Source organism: Balaenoptera musculus, chromosome 21 (assembly GCF_009873245.2).
Source record: "Balaenoptera musculus isolate JJ_BM4_2016_0621 chromosome 21, mBalMus1.pri.v3, whole genome shotgun sequence".
Classification (NCBI taxonomy): domain Eukaryota; kingdom Metazoa; phylum Chordata; class Mammalia; order Artiodactyla; family Balaenopteridae; genus Balaenoptera; species Balaenoptera musculus.
Window position 1 is genome coordinate 9938562 of NC_045805.1, and position 16933 is coordinate 9955494.

The 16933-nt window shown below is 44.0% G+C and overlaps 1 protein-coding gene across 1 annotated transcript in view; it reads left to right on the forward strand.

Annotated features, from left to right (window-relative positions):
• Nucleotides 1-16933, forward strand: part of CSMD1 (CUB and Sushi multiple domains 1) — a 1821542-nt gene that overhangs the window by 1772403 nt on the left and 32206 nt on the right. Inside the window, exons 53-57 of the mRNA XM_036838958.1 lie at nt 2155-2328; nt 3726-3899; nt 12299-12487; nt 15074-15247; nt 16024-16206. Coding sequence (XP_036694853.1) covers nt 2155-2328; nt 3726-3899; nt 12299-12487; nt 15074-15247; nt 16024-16206 — 894 coding nt within the window. The remainder of the gene's footprint in view (nt 1-2154; nt 2329-3725; nt 3900-12298; nt 12488-15073; nt 15248-16023; nt 16207-16933) is intronic.

A 16933-nucleotide genomic window follows, 5' to 3' on the forward strand; every position in this document is an offset into this window, starting at 1 on the left:
GATCTGGCTGAGTGGAAAAGCTGCAGAGGTGACAAAAGATCAAGCGAATCGAGCACAACTTGACCCGACCTCTTACAAATGTTAGCGCAGAGATTCTGCTCAAAGAGGGATACCTGTCACCGATTCGGTTTTCTCCCTCTGTCCTCTGCAAGGTCATCTTGCTGATAACAGATCTAGTTCAAACCTAGGATAACACAATGCAGCTGCATTGCCTTAAACAGAAATAGAGAGTACTGTTCTGAATTCTTCCAGAATGGTGGCATTAGCCCTGAGTGTCATATGACAGTAGTTTGGCCATGCTCTCAGCTTTGGGGTTGCCGTACTCTGAGTAAAACACTGGCAGCTGGGTGCTCTACTCGGAGGGTAGTGGCCAGGGGAAGTCCACTCCAGAACGCTCTGCAGCCGCTCCAGCCTAAGGAGCGAGTTTTGGTGGACAATTTAGGAACTCTCCTTGTCTATCCATCCTTTTCATGTCAGTTACTCCTAATGCTCCATAGTTTGTTGAGTTAACAAGATACTCTTTCCATGGACGTGAGGAGGGGGGAGGGACAGAGAGGAGGACGGAAGGAGAGGAAGGAAAGAAAGTGGAAGGAGAGTGAAAGAGAAGAAGGGAATCCTGTCTTTCATAGTTTTCCCTGGACCACACAGCACCTTCCTACTGTTACAGAGAAAAAATATTCATGACGCTCCTTAACGATAATGAGGCAGACTTTTTTTAGTACCCTAGCGATTGGTTGTAGGGACCAGGGTGATGGGATTTCACAAAGATATGGCTCAACTCCAGATGCCGTGTTGGCCAGCGGGGGTCACAGCCAAGGGGCAGGGAGGGGGCACGGGTGGGACATTCCTGAGAGGGAACCTCAGGGCTTGGAGGGGTTCTGGCTGAACCCACCTACCAGTGGCAGGTGGGGATGAGAAACTGGATCAGATGTTGAGGCTGGAGGGTTCTCGTAGGCTGACTCAGCAGGGTGCTTGCTGAAGTCGGCTTTTACAAGGAGGTGCACAGGGCCTGGGAGGAGTGTCAGGACCCGGATTAAAGCTTTGTCAGGCAAAGAACCTTTGTCGCTCCCCAGCCTTCAACTCGTGAAGGACTGAAAGTTCTTCTAGCTTCCTTCCCCACTTGGAAGCCCTCTGGTACTGAAGCTTACCTGACACCCTGTTTGCCAGCGACCTCCTTACATATCAGAGTCCTCACATCAGTACTATTTTCCTCCCCTTAAGTATTGATGTTCACCCCAGTTTTGTCTTTGGGCCCTTTCTTTCCTTGCTGTACATACTCTTCACGGGCGAGCTCAGCCACCTGTTGGGTTCAGCCTCCATCTGTAATCTAGCTTTTCCTAAATCTGCTGTGTCTGCAGGGTGTCCCTCCCCAGAGCTCTGGGCTTCTGTGTTCAACTGAGGATGCGACAGTTTCCCCTAGACATCAGTTCAGACATAACTCAAATGGACATTTTCTGAAATTGAACTTATTTTCTGATATCAATCCTTCCTTTGGAATTTCACAGATAGTTCAGGAATCTAGTCTCTCACTGGAGATCCTTCCATCCTTTTCTTTGCTACCCATTTTCAGTAGGGTTACAGAACTTATATTCCAAGTGTCTCTTCCTTTCTTTTGGCTTTTATTTGGAAATAGAATAAATAGATAAATAACATAAAATATCAATAAGAAAAATAAGTAAAAGAAATAAATGGAGAAACCGTAACTGGGGAATTACCTTTTAACAATTTTATATTTGAACTATTACTTATGTTACCCACAATTGTTGAGAAAAATTAATGAGTTGAAGAAAACTCTATCAAATAAAAAATACATAAATGGAAAAAATTCCAATGATGTTTGCATTCAATGCTGTCAGTCACTTGGCAATAAAGATAAACTAATTTTGAATGTAGTACTTTTATTATTTTAGATTTTTTTATTGGAGTATACTTGATTTACAATGGTGTGTTAATTTTTCCTGTACAGCATAGTGACCCGGATATACATATACATATATATCCTTTTGTATATTCTTTTTCATTCTGGTTATCCCAGGACGTTGCATAGAGTTCCCCGTGCCGTACCGTAGGACTCTGTTGTTTCTCCACGAATGTGGTACTTTTACAGAAGACAGGCTCTCCAGCGTGTTTTTGTCGGTTTTGCTTGCTTTTCAGCGGGCCACTGTGGCTCCCCGGATCCCATCGTGAACGGTCACATCAGCGGCGACGGCTTCAGTTACAGGGACACCGTGGTGTATCAGTGCAACCCCGGTTTCCGGCTCGTGGGGACTTCCGTCCGGATATGCTTGCAAGACCACAAGTGGTCCGGACACACCCCAGTCTGTGTCCGTAAGTACAGCCTGTGAACTAACTCAGCGGGTGCTTCCCTTCGTGGTGTTTTCTTTTGTCATTAGGTCATAACACAGACACGTTTAAGCTCAGAGAGAGGATGGAGAGCTGTCGGAAGAGAGAGGACGTGGGCGCTCCTCCCCTTCCGTCTCTGGTCCTCCTCCCGTTCCATGTCCTTCTGACGCCTCCTGCAGGCTCCCTCCACATTGAGTTTGCTCACCCGCTCATCTCAGATGGGTCCCAGGATGAGGGAGGTCAGGCATTCATTCCCCCAGCGTTGTCCCAGGACAACGAGGTGGAAACAGCGTCCCACCAGAGGAGGATAGAGGTGCTGGGCCCGAGTCTGCAGGTTGGCTTTGCAGGGGCCCCACGGTAGCCACCCCCCCAAGCTTCTGTGTTGTTTTGTGTTCTTGCCATTGCTTCATCAAGAACGCAGAGAGTTTGTACGCGGTCGTCCCTTTAATAAAGAGGTGAAATTGTATGTAACCATTGTCCTCAAACTTTATAACTTGAGAGACGAATGCTGACTCCTATTTTTAGAAGAGATTGTACCCTTATGCAAATTTCCTTTTAAACCAATTTTTTTTCCTAATATGTTCTTTATTTTCCTAAACAAGGGGATTGTTGATGTAAGTTTAGGACAGTGGCAGGTGTTCTCTGGGATAGTGCTGTGGTAACTGTACACAGTTCAAGGGTGAAAGCTTTGCTTAGAAGAAAAAATTGTTGACAAAATAAATGAGAAGGAACACACCAGTTTTACAACTGTAATGTGTTTCTTTTGAAAGGACCAGTGAGGGATATGTTCATGATTTGTATTGCTGTTATTGTGGACATGACATAATGAGGGTTGGCTATGTTCCAAAGGACCATACAATAGGGAATGTCAAAGAAAATATGATTTGAGCATGTACTCTTATTTTTGCTAATTTCATGATGTTTAAATTGATATTGGATTAATTTATACATACACGATTTAAATTATCATCCAATTCCCTATAATGTTTCAAGATGAGAGTTCCACAAAATTAGCTGGTGTGTTCTCAGGGGAAAATATTCAGAACTCATGATTAATACAAAAATTTAGCATCTCTTGTTTTTCACTGCTTTATTTTAAAATTACCTGATATTCTATCATGATGTAAGAAATAATAATTATGGTGATGAAGAAAGTACATTTGCCAGGCGCTAGTTATTTTCCACGATTATAATAAAAACCTGTGGGTTCAGCCCATGATTCTTTCTCTCAATATTCCCTTCCAAATATAAACACAATCTGTAACATATCTGATTAGCTGTCAACCCCTTAATTCATACATTTAACATACCTGTATATGTATTAATGAAGAATGCCAAGTGAGAGTGATGACTTATTAATGTGGACCTGTCTTCCTCCGTAGCCATCACCTGTGGCCACCCAGGGAACCCTGCCCACGGCTTCACTAACGGCAGCGAGTTCAACCTGAATGATGTTGTGAACTTCACGTGCAACACCGGCTACTTGTTGCAGGGCGCATCTCGAGCCCAGTGTAGGAGCAACGGCCAGTGGAGCAGTCCTCTGCCGACCTGCCGAGGTAGGAGAGCTTCCGGGGTTAGTGAGGGCTGAACCATAACACCAGGGAGCCTGTCTGTGTGCGTAGAGGGGGAAGCTTCCCCTCCAGGGACAGGGCTTCTGCAAGCGCTTGTTGTTGGGGTGGGAAAACATTTCTGAGTATAACGCGCAAATCGCTCCATGGCCTCTTTCTTGCTATTGGCCAGATATTCAATCAAAAAACCCTGGGATTCTCTACTTCAAAGACTACTCGTCTTCCGTTTGTCTTTCTCTCCATTTATGCACTCACTTATTTCTGCCACGTGTATTCCACATCTTTGGTCCTTAAGCTTCTAGCCTTATGGATGTATTTGAGAAGTTCTTATTGCTTTTAAATCTCAAGTTTTAGAAATCACTTCTTTTAAAATGGACACATAGATCTGGACTAACACCTAAATTTCCAAGGGAATGCTGTTTTGTAGTTTTTGTATTTCTAGATGTTTGAGCTAGAAATACAAAAACTTTTCCTTAAAACATCTCCTTCAGATATTTTCAATTAAAACATCTCTCTTACTGAAGACGCATGTCCTTCCATGAGAAGGTGAGTTTTTTGTTGTTTTGTTTTGGTTTGGCTTTTTGGTAATAATATGGTATTAAAGGCAGACACTTACGGAGGTCCCTTGCTCTGACAACCACCCACCTTCCCACTGGGCCCCAAGGGAGCTGTATTCAAATGCAACAATAGCAGAATGGGGATCCAGGCAAGTTTTAAATAGCAGTTATGTGAAATTGACTACAAACTGTCGAGTCTGGCACATGTCTATATCAGAGTGCTTGGCTTAAGCTCAAAGACAAAGTAAAGCCTCCTAATTCCACTTCCCTCTAAAACTCCCTTTTCAATGTTGGAAAGTCATGCTGTGAAGAGCAGAGACCCCAGGTTCCCTGTTCTCACTGTCCCCAGAAAGCGGGCTTCGGGCGTGTCCTGTTTGGGGGGGGTGTGGAGTATCTCACAGAGATGCCCCTGGTTTCTTGTTCCAAAGCTCCTGCTGGTCTCCTGACAACGTGGGGGTCTGGTCAGCTTGGACATTGACAAGTTCATCTTGTAGGTTATATGTTATTATTATAATTGTATTAGGCAGGGCCATGGAACAGGGTGACCGGGGTTAGGAGACATCTTGGAATGTGTGAGCCAGGGCAGGAAGCTGGCTTCTAAATGACCTCTGGCCCCTCTGCCTTCCACGTGGGGCACCTTGGCAAACCCGAAATGCTCGCTGAGCATCGTGATGCGCGTGGCTGTGATGAGCAGGGTCACTCACTCAGCCTCCCCCTCACGTCTCACAGGGAAACGTGGGGCCCACGTGTCTGCCGGGAGCCCTGAGCACGTGGACGGCAGTGGACAGGCTGAGCTGTAGGTGTCCGACACTTGGTAACGCGGCTGCAAAGGTGTAGGAAAAGGTTACACACCTTTAATCAAACTGCTTTTCACTGCCCTATACAACAAGGAAAAAACAGCACGACTGAAAGAATGGTTACACATGAAGGCCCTTAAATTTGGGTTCAGTTTATCTTCACACAGGGTTACGGCCTAACTCTGCCTTTGATGCCTTAGGTGTATGAGAACCATCTATATCCATTCCCCCCAAACCCTTCTACTCAACTTAATTTAATATTTATTAAGCACCTACTGTGTTCCGAATGCTGTGCTGCACACTGTCAGTACAGAGATGGGTGAAATACTTGATACCTTTAAGTAGATACCAATCCGGGGGCTAATTATGGGGGAGAAAGTCCCCACAGCTGCTGAGACTTTGTCCACTGGACACAGTACATTCTGGTTAAATGAAAGATTGAGTAAGTTCAAAACAGCAGGCTTTTAATTATCAAAACTTTTTTTGTTTCTGTACTTCATTTTCCTCTGACTTATGCCAAAAAGAGAGAGAGAGGAAGTTAAATGCCTATCATTTATTAATGTTTTTTGGTGTTTTACAATAGATACTAGGTCCTTTAGATATCTATGGCACAGTTTAAAGAATGCTAGAATGTGTTTTAAAGTCTTCAGTATTGATTCTGACTTTTTTTACCTTCCTCCCTTTTCTTGAAAAATAGGAATGGACTTATTTTTTTAGTAGACGTTATTTTGTAGAGCAGTTTAGGTTCATGGCAAAGTTGGGCTGAAGGTACAGAGATTTCCCATAAACCCCCTGCCACCACCCATGCACAGCCCCACCTCACCCCTCGCTGTCACCACCCCCACCAGATGGTGCATTTGTTATCATTGATGAACGTGCATGGACACGTCATCTTACCCAGAGTCCGCAGGTGACATTAGGGTTCCCTCCTGGTGTTAGACGGTCTGTATGTTTGCACAGGTGTACAATGAGTGACACGTATCCACCACCGCCATATCTTGCAGAGTGTTTTCACGGCCCTAAAGTTTCTCTGTGCTCCACTTATTCATCCCTCCTCCTGCCCGCCAGCCCCTGGCAACCCCTGATCGTTTTCATGTCTCCATAGTTTTGCCTCTTCCACAGTGTCATACAGTTGGAATCACACAGTATATAACCATTTCAGATTGGCTTTTTTCATTTAGTAAATGCATTTTAAGTTTCCTCTATTTTTTTAATGGTTTGATAGCTCATTTCTCTTCAGTGATGAATAATATTCCATTGTCTCGATGGACCACAGTTTATCCATTCACATACTGAGGGACATCCGGGTTGCTTCCAAGTTCTGGCAACTATGAATAAAGCTGCTATATTCATTCCTGTGCAGGTTTTTGTGTGGATATAAGTCGTTAACTCCTTTGGGTAAATATTAAGGAGCATGATTGCTGGATTGTATGGTAAGAATATGTTTATGTTTGTAAGAAACCCAAACTGTCTTCCAAAGTGGCTGTATCACTTTGCATTCCCACCAGCAATAAGTAAGAGTTCCTGTTGCTCCACACCCTCGCCAGTGTTTGGTGTTGTCAGTGATCTGGATTTTGGCCATTCTAATAGGTGTATAGTGGAATCTCATTATTGTTTTAACTTGCATTTCCCTGATGACCTATGATGTGGAGCATCTTTTCATAGGCTTATTCGCCATCAGTAGGTCTTGTTTGCTGAGGTGTCAGCTAAGGTCTTTGGCCCATTTTTAGTTGGGTTGTTTGTCTTCTTATTGTTGAGTTTTAAGAGTTTTTTTTAATGTTTCAGATTACTGTCCTTTATCAGTTATGTCTTTTCTAATATTTTCTCTTAACCTGTGGCTTGTCTTCTCGTTCTCTTGACACTGCCTTTGGAAGAGCAGAACTTGAAAATTAGTACTTAATTTTAAAAGCTGACACTTCAAAAACGTCTGTTGAAGAAGGAGATGACTGACAAACAGCCGTCCGAGTGCTGAGGGGATTGGAAATCACCCCTCATCTCCCGGGTGCCTCCTGCTCATGCTTCTGTTATTTTCTATTGCTCTGTTTTGCTTCATTTATGAACTAAGAGATACAATCTAGTGCACAGAATTTACATGCATATTATTCGACCAGGAAAAGCATGAATTCAAAGAGGTCAGACTTATAAAGACAGTGAAGCGTCAGAAAAAAATGGCGTGAAACTCAAAAAGTTAAAGTTAACAAAAGTAGCTACTCTATTAATAAAACTTCCAGGGATTCTTCAAGGTGTGTACTGCAGTATGGCCTGATTCTTACCTTATGTGGTTCCTTGAATAAACCCCCAGATGGTTCAGGGTGTGGTGTCTCATGTCAGCATCCTGTTGTGCTTGATTTCTTCTCCCAAATACTTGATGTGATTCTCAGATGTCTAATCTGCAGAGGTCAATGAGTTGTGGAATCCTGAGTAATCCTACAGCATCTGGTTAATGATGCAAGAGAGAAACCCCACCAGGACTTTGGAATGAACTCCCAGTAAATCTGTGCTAAAGTGAGGCTGACTTAGACACAGATTTCCACAGAGTCTCTCCACCCTGGACTCACCTTTTATCCTCAGACTCAGCCCTTCCCAGGGAAAAGCTCTGGCCATGCCAGCTGTGTTTGTGATAAATCAGAACCCTCCAATCCAGGAAACGACTCACCCCCTGGTTCTATCTTTACAAACAGGATCAGGAAAGTAAATAAATAAAAGAAGGGATCCTTTTTGCTAGTAGTAATATCTTTCTGGAATAAATAAATTATATGGATGTAGATTTCATTAAAAGGAATGAAAACAAACGTCTTCACTTTTATTTTAAGAATCAGATTATGCCTACTGTTCCAGAGGCCCCCGTCTCTATAGAAGAGCTTTCTGAGTCTTCGTCTCCTGAATTCAAATATGTGTCGTCATGAGCTTGGAAGTTCAGTCAGTTCAAGGAGAAATAAATGAGGTATACCAAGTCTGGCAGTTTTAGGATGAGTCACTTAATATCTTCTTTCCTTGCGTAATAATTTTTGTGTTACATGCAAATGTTTGGAGGTTTTATTTTTTCTTTCTTATCTACAGTTTTGTGGGATTGGCCATTTAGACTCAGAGAATTAAAATATATGTCCTTTGCTATTACATACATGAGTATAAAGAAAATTAAGAAAATACGGGGTGAGTGATGGTTCTGTTCTGGTTAGAGAGGAATAAAAAAGGAAACAAAAAAAACTCACTAAACTTGCATCACTGAATCCAGGGTCTTGTAGTGAATCCTCAAGTTCACTGGAGAATATCAGTTTTCTTCTATGAACAGTCAAAGAAATACTACCTTCCTCTTAGGTTTCCATGAGTTCTAAGTAAACCAGTGCACGCGAAATGCTTAGCAAAGTGCCTGGCGCATAGTAGGTGCTCAGTCTCCCTGCCCCAACTCCCACCCACCTCTGAAATTTAACTAGAATCAACTATAATCAATTAGAACCTTCTTCTTTGTCAAACCCGAATGTCTCATTACACCTAAAACCAATTTCTTTATTCTTATCAGGTATTGATAAAAGATGAAAGGTAACTTTCATATGTTTGAAAAATAGTCATCATAGAAGTTGCTTTTGGTGACCGGTAATTAAGTTTTGATTTAAGTTTTGATTCATCCAAGTAAACAAGTTGGAAATGTTTATTCTGTGTGATACACTGAATAGTCACCTCACCTTCGATTATCCTCTCAACTTTGCATAATCCCTTCTATTGAAAAATTTAAAAAACACATATTACACAGGACTCTAATCAATTATGAATGCTTTTTAAAAAATTTAGTGAACTAATTCTTACCCATTTTTCCCACTGCCAAAGAATTTAAACTGGCTGTATTTCCATTACAAAGCATCATTTTCTTACTTTCCTGTTTATGATCAGGTTTTTAATGAGCCATAAAAGAAAACAAGAAAGAAGCAAGAAACAGGAGTAAACACAGAAAAATAAACATAAACACAGGCTAAAGCAAAAAAAAAACAAAAACACATTAGGAAGAGATGGAGGTAGTTCCTTCCTTCCTTCCTCCCTCCCTTCCTTCCTTTTCACATAAAGCCCTAAGGCCACAGAAGGAGTTTCAGAAGTCATCAGGTAATCAGGAGCTCTGATCCTTACCTAGTTCTGGTATGACCCCTTTTGTGACCTTGGATATGTTACTGATCAGTATATGAATGTCTTCTTTACCCTCCAACATACACAAATGTCCCCTGGAACACATTTTGTGCCTTCATGACTCCACACAGGCTATGTACATATGATATCAATATTTCTCATTCTCTCCAGCTGAGGAAATTCCGTTCTCTGTCAGGTTTTAACACCTGAACATCAAGGCCAAGTCTCAGCGCTTGGCGTGTTGAGGGGTGGTGCTAAGATGAGGGGAGACTTCCACAATGAGTCTCTCACCAGTTTCTCTCTGATGCTCTGCCCTGCTAGACATTGTGTCTCCAGCTAAAAAAGTAAAATAGTTCCAGCAGGTGTGACCTGGTCTGACCTATCTTCACACCATCAACTTTACTGGTCCTTTCAGGTGCCACAGGATGATTTAAGTAATTTGACCCCTCCTTCCACTTTGCTGACAGCTCACCTCTGTCCGTCATATGAAGTCTCAGTCCACCAGATTCCAGATAGGAATTGGGCACAAAACAGAAAGAATGGAGACGGGAGAGCAGTGCGTGGACGGACTGGGTAGTGCTGAGCTGTCTAGGCCGGCAGCCTGCCCTCCATATGGTGAAGCACACTCGTGTGCAGCAAAGACGTGGAATGTTTCACAGTTCTCTCTGTCGGGGACAAATAAGTTAAAATCTTCCTGCCTTATTTTTTTTTCCCCAAGCTGGTAGATACAGCTGAATCTCCTAGTGGAACCAATAAAATAAAGAGGAAGGGATATAATAGATGTTTCTGACTGCAATTATGCAGGACTAGATTCTGTAGGACTAATTCCACAGGATGGGACTGAGAAAAGCGTGAGCAGGTTTAGAGTGTAGACATACCTCTTCCAACATCAAGAGCAATTCGGTTTCCGTCTTGGAGCTCATGGAATCTAACTTTGTCAAGCATTTTTATTGCCTGGTTTTTAAGGATGCTGAGCTAGGTGAAAGGATGGGGAGGAGCCTGGGACTCAGCACTTCTTCCAGGTAATTCTAATGCAACGTAAAATCCCAGAGTGGTCGTCAGTATCGTCAGTAATGAGGACTTCCGTGTCTCCTACACACGGTGCCGTGGGCAAGAGAGCCCCCCAAGGAGAATTCTGCTTCGAGGTTTCAGAGCGCTTGGGCATGAAACTCACGAATTCTGAACGGCACTCCTCCCGCCATGGTGGGGCTCAGAGAGCCCTGCTCTCCTCGGCCGGCAAAGGGGGGGATGCAGGTGGACCTCACCATTACCGGAGCGATAACTGTTTCTCTTTTCTTTCTCTTCTGGCTTCCAGCCCCACCCTTCTCTTGACCCCAAACGCATAATGGCACTTGCTTTGTGCACTTCGTCTTTCTTACCCACCCCACAATCAGGCTGCATTCAGGAAGAAAGCTGGGCCCGAATATAAAACTATGAATTAAAGAAAGGAGGAACCCAGGTGGGGCGTGCGGAGTCCCAGGGCGCGTGAGGCATGGGCCGGGCGCCCTGGCACAGGAAGGCTCAGCGCCTCCACTTGGGTCGCCTAAGCGGTGTCCTTTCCTCTCACTGCAGAGAGTCTGCTGTGGTTTGGGGACCGTCCTCTAAGAGCGATGTAAGCGCAAACTCGACACCATAGAGTCTTTGGCCTTCAGGCCAAGGCAACACCTTCCTGCTTATGAAGGTCAGACACAAGGGAGCTGTTTCTGTCTCCTGGGCTTGACACGCAACTCCAAGTGCCCAATGGCCCGATGCGGGCGTTTTTCAGGTCATAAAAATAATCGTGCAAGTCAGTGACACTTTTTCCAAATAGCTGATGCCTGCTATTATGGTGGGTTTGGTGACAATTTTATTGCAGGTGCAATGCACTCTGGAGCCTTAAAAATATCTGCCGGGGGTCCGTAAACATGTTTGCTTGACTCGAAAGAACTTGTCTTTCTTCTATCAACTCAGGATTGGTTTAAGAAGGATAGGATATTATTCTGCAGCACTGAAAGGGACCCTTGTCCGCCTCTGATCCGCCCACCCCGTCGTCCTGGGGACAGAGAGGAATCAGGGTTCAGATGGGCAGGGTTTGCCTTTGGCCGCTGGGACACCGAGTGCAGTGGCTGCCTGGGAACTTGTCATGCTACCGGCTTCTGAGCCAGAAATATCTGGAGAGAGTGCGGCTCCCCAGCAGCTGCCCCGTTCAGCAGTGGGCGGGTCAGAGAGAGAGAATTGGGGCTCGCTCTTTCCTCTGCACCTGCGAGAGCACGCGGCTGGTTCCCTCCCAGAGGCCAGCCGGCACTCAGCCTCAGAGAGCGCCATTCAGATGGACCAGGCACACCCCGCTGTCACTGCCGGAGCTGTTTCTACAGGGGAAGAAGCTTAAGTCAGAGGCTGCCTTAATTTACACTTCTATTAAGTGTTGACAGAGGAGTTGTCGTTTTTGTCTGCTTTAGACACATAACAGAAATTACTTGGGCACATATTGAAGCATTAGTGCATGTCAGGGTGGGGTGGTAATTAATTACTGTGTCCCAGGCTGTCCTGAAGTATCACAGTCGCATACAAATACGTAGACTAACTTCAGCCGTTTCTATTTTAACATTTTCATAACATAAAAACCTAACCAGGGAAATGAATTTTAGACCTTACGTTGAAGAAGCCTATTATTAGGAAACAGTTAAAGGCTGTCAGTCTCATGTTGTTAAAGGTGCTATAGTAGCCGATATATTGCTTGACATGTTTTGAAGCATAATGGCCGAAAGCAGGAAGCGGAATTCGTCAAGGGTACAGAATTTCACAAGCTTTGGCTGTCATGCTGTCGTCTTACCAACTTTCGAAAACCACGAGGAGGAGTTTGCCTTCTCGTCCCGTCTGTTTTGTTTATAAACGTATAGCTGCATTTGAATAATGTGCACCATGCTTTCCTTTGCAGTGGTGAACTGCTCGGATCCAGGCTTTGTGGAAAATGCCGTTCGTCACGAGCAACAGAATTTCCCCGAGAGTTTTGAATATGGAATGAGTGTCGTATATCACTGCAAGAAGGGATTTTACTTGTTGGGATCTTCTGCCTTAACCTGTATGGCAGATGGCTTATGGGATCGCTCTTTGCCCAAGTGTTTGGGTAAGTGAGGGTCCTTTTGGCCACAGAGCCCTGTAAGAACACCACCAACAGAACGCGGTTCTTTTCAAGTATTCAAAACGGTGTTGATTTTTAATTCTCTCTACCCACCCCCATCACAACTTATATTTGTTACTATGACAACGTTATAGGTTGGCCAGAAATCACCAAATGCGAGTCACGCTAGTTCCGCGGGAAGAAAGGGGCGGCGGTGCTGGCCTGCTCGCAAAGCTGGCCCCAGCGGGAGACGCACTCGGCTCGCGGGCTCTGCCTGGACCGGGCTGTCTCTGTGTCTGCTGTTGCTGCTTGTCTCCTGCTTCGGGCCAGCAGGGAGGCTAATCCACCGGTTCAAACGGGCGCCAGCGGCCTCTGGACGGCGCCTCTGTCAACACCCCGAATCTCTCAACACCATGCGTCTGTCTGGACCCAGGTTCAGAGATATTGGCAAGAGGCTATAAACGGTGTCTCCATCTATTGACCTAGTATCTGTGGCCGGAAGGGTGGCGCTCTCTGAGGGGCCTAATTTGGGTCTCATCAGCGCTTCTGGTACAGTCCGATGTGAACATGATTAGAAAGATAGTGTCCTGGTCGTCACTTCCTCCTGACCCATAGGTTTAAAGAAGAGGAGGGCGGACTATTAACAGTACATTTTAAACCATACAGGTTCACAAGGACACTTTCTTTTCTACCCAAATAGCTATAGTATTACTTTCTTTCACTTGAAAAATCATATTGTCCTTTAGCTCAGAGAGAATTGTCTTGTTAAAACGTAGTCTGAAAATGAAGGAAAAGGAGTCACTCTCCTTGGCCTTTTAAAAATCAGTCAGAAACAAAACAAAACAATCCTTTTTAGTATTCATTTTGTGTGGGTAGAGAAAATAGGAAATGACAATCACATTATAAATTGAACTTACTGGAAAAAGTGATAATCCATTTTACCTGTGACAATTAGGGCGTTTTCAGTACATTTTCAGAGTGGATTGGTGCTGGAGACTTTTTTCCTGCAAGTCAGGGTCCCACAAAGCCCCTTCAATCTACCCGGAAACCTGTCTCAAATTCTAACTGTAACAAAACAACGAATTTCTACAGAGAAAGAGAGCGATGACTTTCAAAAACAAACGTACAGGCTTACGTGACAAAACACATCTGTAAATGTATTACTATTCTCATCAAGCTTTATGTTTTCTGGTTTTCTGTGCCTTCACACATGGGAACTTTTCAGAGAAATTAGTTTTGTTTTGTTTGTTTTTCTCCCCAAAGATTTCTCTTGCATCTTCCCTGGTGTCTGTGAGACTTGTATTGGTTGTTGCAATGATGCCAGCGTGCTCCAACCTCCAGGAACCAGGTTTTAACTGATCTCATTTTCCAAGGGGCAACTTCCCACCTCTTGCTGTCATTAGCCGCTAGAATTACCGTGAATCTGGGAATACACGCTAGCAGAGGAGCGTTTTGTTTTCACGTGCTCTGCAGCAGCTAACCTCCATCTCTGTTTTTGCTGTTATACTGTTCCACTGATTTTTTTCTCTTTTATTTCACTTGGAACTGATCATTTATCAACAATTTCACTGATTCAGCTCTAGTTAGCTTCTTTTTAGGACTCCGTAGATAAACTCCTCTTGTCCAGTGAGTGGATATCAGTATAAGACAGTCTCAGGGGAGGGCTTATGTGACTCAGGGGATGGGCGATGCCTTCCAACCTTTCAAACCTGCCCCTCTGGCTGGCATCACTTTGGGGTTGCCAGTGACCGAATGCAGCCCCTCGAGGCTGTTAAACCAGCAGAGCCTTTGAACACTCTTCGGCATCATCAGCCCAGTTAGCTGTTTGTACGTGGTGTAAAATTTGCCCATGGCTAACCCTAACTTTGGACTTTATAGAAAGGGAGAGATAAGTCTTTACCATCCTATGGTAATCTGGATTCTAGAATTTTCCTTCTTGAGCGATAATTATGATTAGATGATGGGCCTGATTTGGTATAATTATAAAGAAATGAGTGGACTACTTGAGGAAAATATTGATCAGTAATTTATTATTATTTTTTTTACTTAGACATTTTAGATTGCCACCTATTCAAAGAAAAATTGTTAGATGGTCTCTCTAGACATGGGAACTGGAAGAGGAAGCAGATTTGACCGAGTTTTGTCCCCAAGCAAAGCACGATTGTCATACTAACTGCAGAAGTAATGGAAATAGTTTTGGTGAATCTATGTTAGTTTCTAACATTTTGTATAACACTGCTTACTTAGGATACAGTTAAGGGCAGATGGAAAAAATTTAGGTAGAGTGACTTTCTTTTTTGAAAACCTAAATATCAATTTCTACCTTAAGCAAAGCTATCTTAACCTAATAAAAAACAAACACTTCATTGACGGACCCTTTCCTGGACTTCAGTAACGTGACTATTCAGGGTAGAGGGAGGGTCGTCTGGAAATTGGCATTTCTTCTCCAGGGCACTGCACCGATGTGCAGTGTATTCGGGTGTTTTTTGTTAATCGGTGATGATTGTATGAGTCTCTGAGGGACACTGACCAACACAAAGCAGCTTAACAGGAACAATGTACTCACTGATTTGATTTGATTTTTTTCTTAAGTTATTTCGTGTGGACACCCAGGGGTCCCTGCCAACGCCATCCTAACTGGAGACCTGTTTACATCTGGGGCCGTGGTTCACTACTCATGCCAAGGGAAGCGGAGTCTCGTAGGCAACAGCAGCAGGACTTGCCAGGAGGACAGTCACTGGAGCGGAGCCCTGCCCCACTGCACAGGTGGGCATGGCGCAGTCAGCTCTTCATGCCAAATACTGGGCAGTGGTGCCATTCTTTGAAGTTGGTGTTATTCCATTCCAGCCAAGTACGCCCTTATGATATAGCGTCAGTGTCGTCTTCATTCTCCTTCCCTTTAAAAACCTATCATGGCACATTTTCCTCTGCAAGAGCCTCCCTAGCACCTGAGTAGGAAGCTTGCTCACCTTGACTTAGTTGGCCCCCGTTTTCCCCTCCTTTTCTGTGCTTCCTCTCAATTCTTCCACATCTTTCCTGTCTATGTCGTCAATTGTTACATCAATCCTGTTTGGAAAAAAAAATTAACTTAATTCTTCCATAAATGTTTCATAATAAACAAAATAAACATAATCAGCAGATGGACACAGTGTAGAAGCATCAAACCTCTCATTTGATTTTTTTCGTTCCCAACGCACCTTCACCCCCATCTCCTCGTCAGCATCTTTACCAGCATTTCCAACGAGCAATTCCTGCATTTACCGTCCCCAGTATTTTATTTCTTCTAAAGAATACCAATTATTGTTACAACCATATTTTAATAAGCTATTTTGATTTTAGTTACACAGACACAATTTCTTAGCATCTTCCGTTTTTGTGCTGTAATAAAGAACATCTTTCTCACGAGATTTCCAGAACGCTGTATGACTGTAACCGTGTTCGATACACATTTACATAAAGTTTCATTCCCTTTAAACATAACAGCCCTGTTTTAAACGAGTATAACAGCACTGAGTATTGCCATACGTGTTTGTGTTCCATAGGAAATAATCCTGGATTTTGCGGTGATCCAGGGACCCCAGCACATGGCTCTCGGCTTGGAGATGAGTTCAAGGCCAAGAGCCTTCTCCGCTTCTCCTGTGAAATGGGCTACCAGCTGCGGGGCTCGGCCGAGCGAACGTGTCTGCTCAACGGGTCGTGGTCAGGACTGCAGCCCGTGTGCGAGGGTAAGTTCAAGCCTGAAAGTCAGCGTTTCAAGTTGAAACCAGGTAACTCACTCTAAAATGACCAGTAACATTCCACAAAAATCCTACAGGTTTACACTATTTCTACAATTAACCTATTTCCCCCCCAAACGTATAAGAGAATCATCAAAAAGCACAGCTGGGCATACCGAGATACCTGACTGTTCAAAAGATCATATGACGCTATCCTAACCCTTTGAAAGTCCGTGGTCTAAAGGAGGTGTCTGTCTGCTCCTGGTGACGATCTCTGTGTGACTTTGCCGTGTTTTGTGGCTGCTGGTGGCGAGAGCTGAGGCGAAGGAGCTGTGAGTAGGGCCGAGTGAGCCACTGCTGGGAGCTCCCTGCAGGCTGGGAGAGGTTTCTGTTCACGTTATGTCCAGTCTGTTGGTGGCCCCTGCTCAGAGCGCTGTGTTGCAGAAGATTCTCGGGTTACTTTCCGAATAATATTTTGGAGTGAGTGTATTTTATTGTACTATTTAAGAGGCATGATAGGAAATGGTGGGAAACCCCAGTAATACCAGTAAAATGCCACGGCTCTTTATAGACACGGTGTCATGTCTTGGCAATGCCTGTCCTAAGCAAAGGTAAGCTGACATGCCATGAGTGTGTTCAGAGTCTAGAAAATAACCGAGTTAGAATTCAGACAGATAAGACTTCAACATTTGCACACAAACTTCTCAGTGACTGAATTTTCGAGTCTAAAACAGAT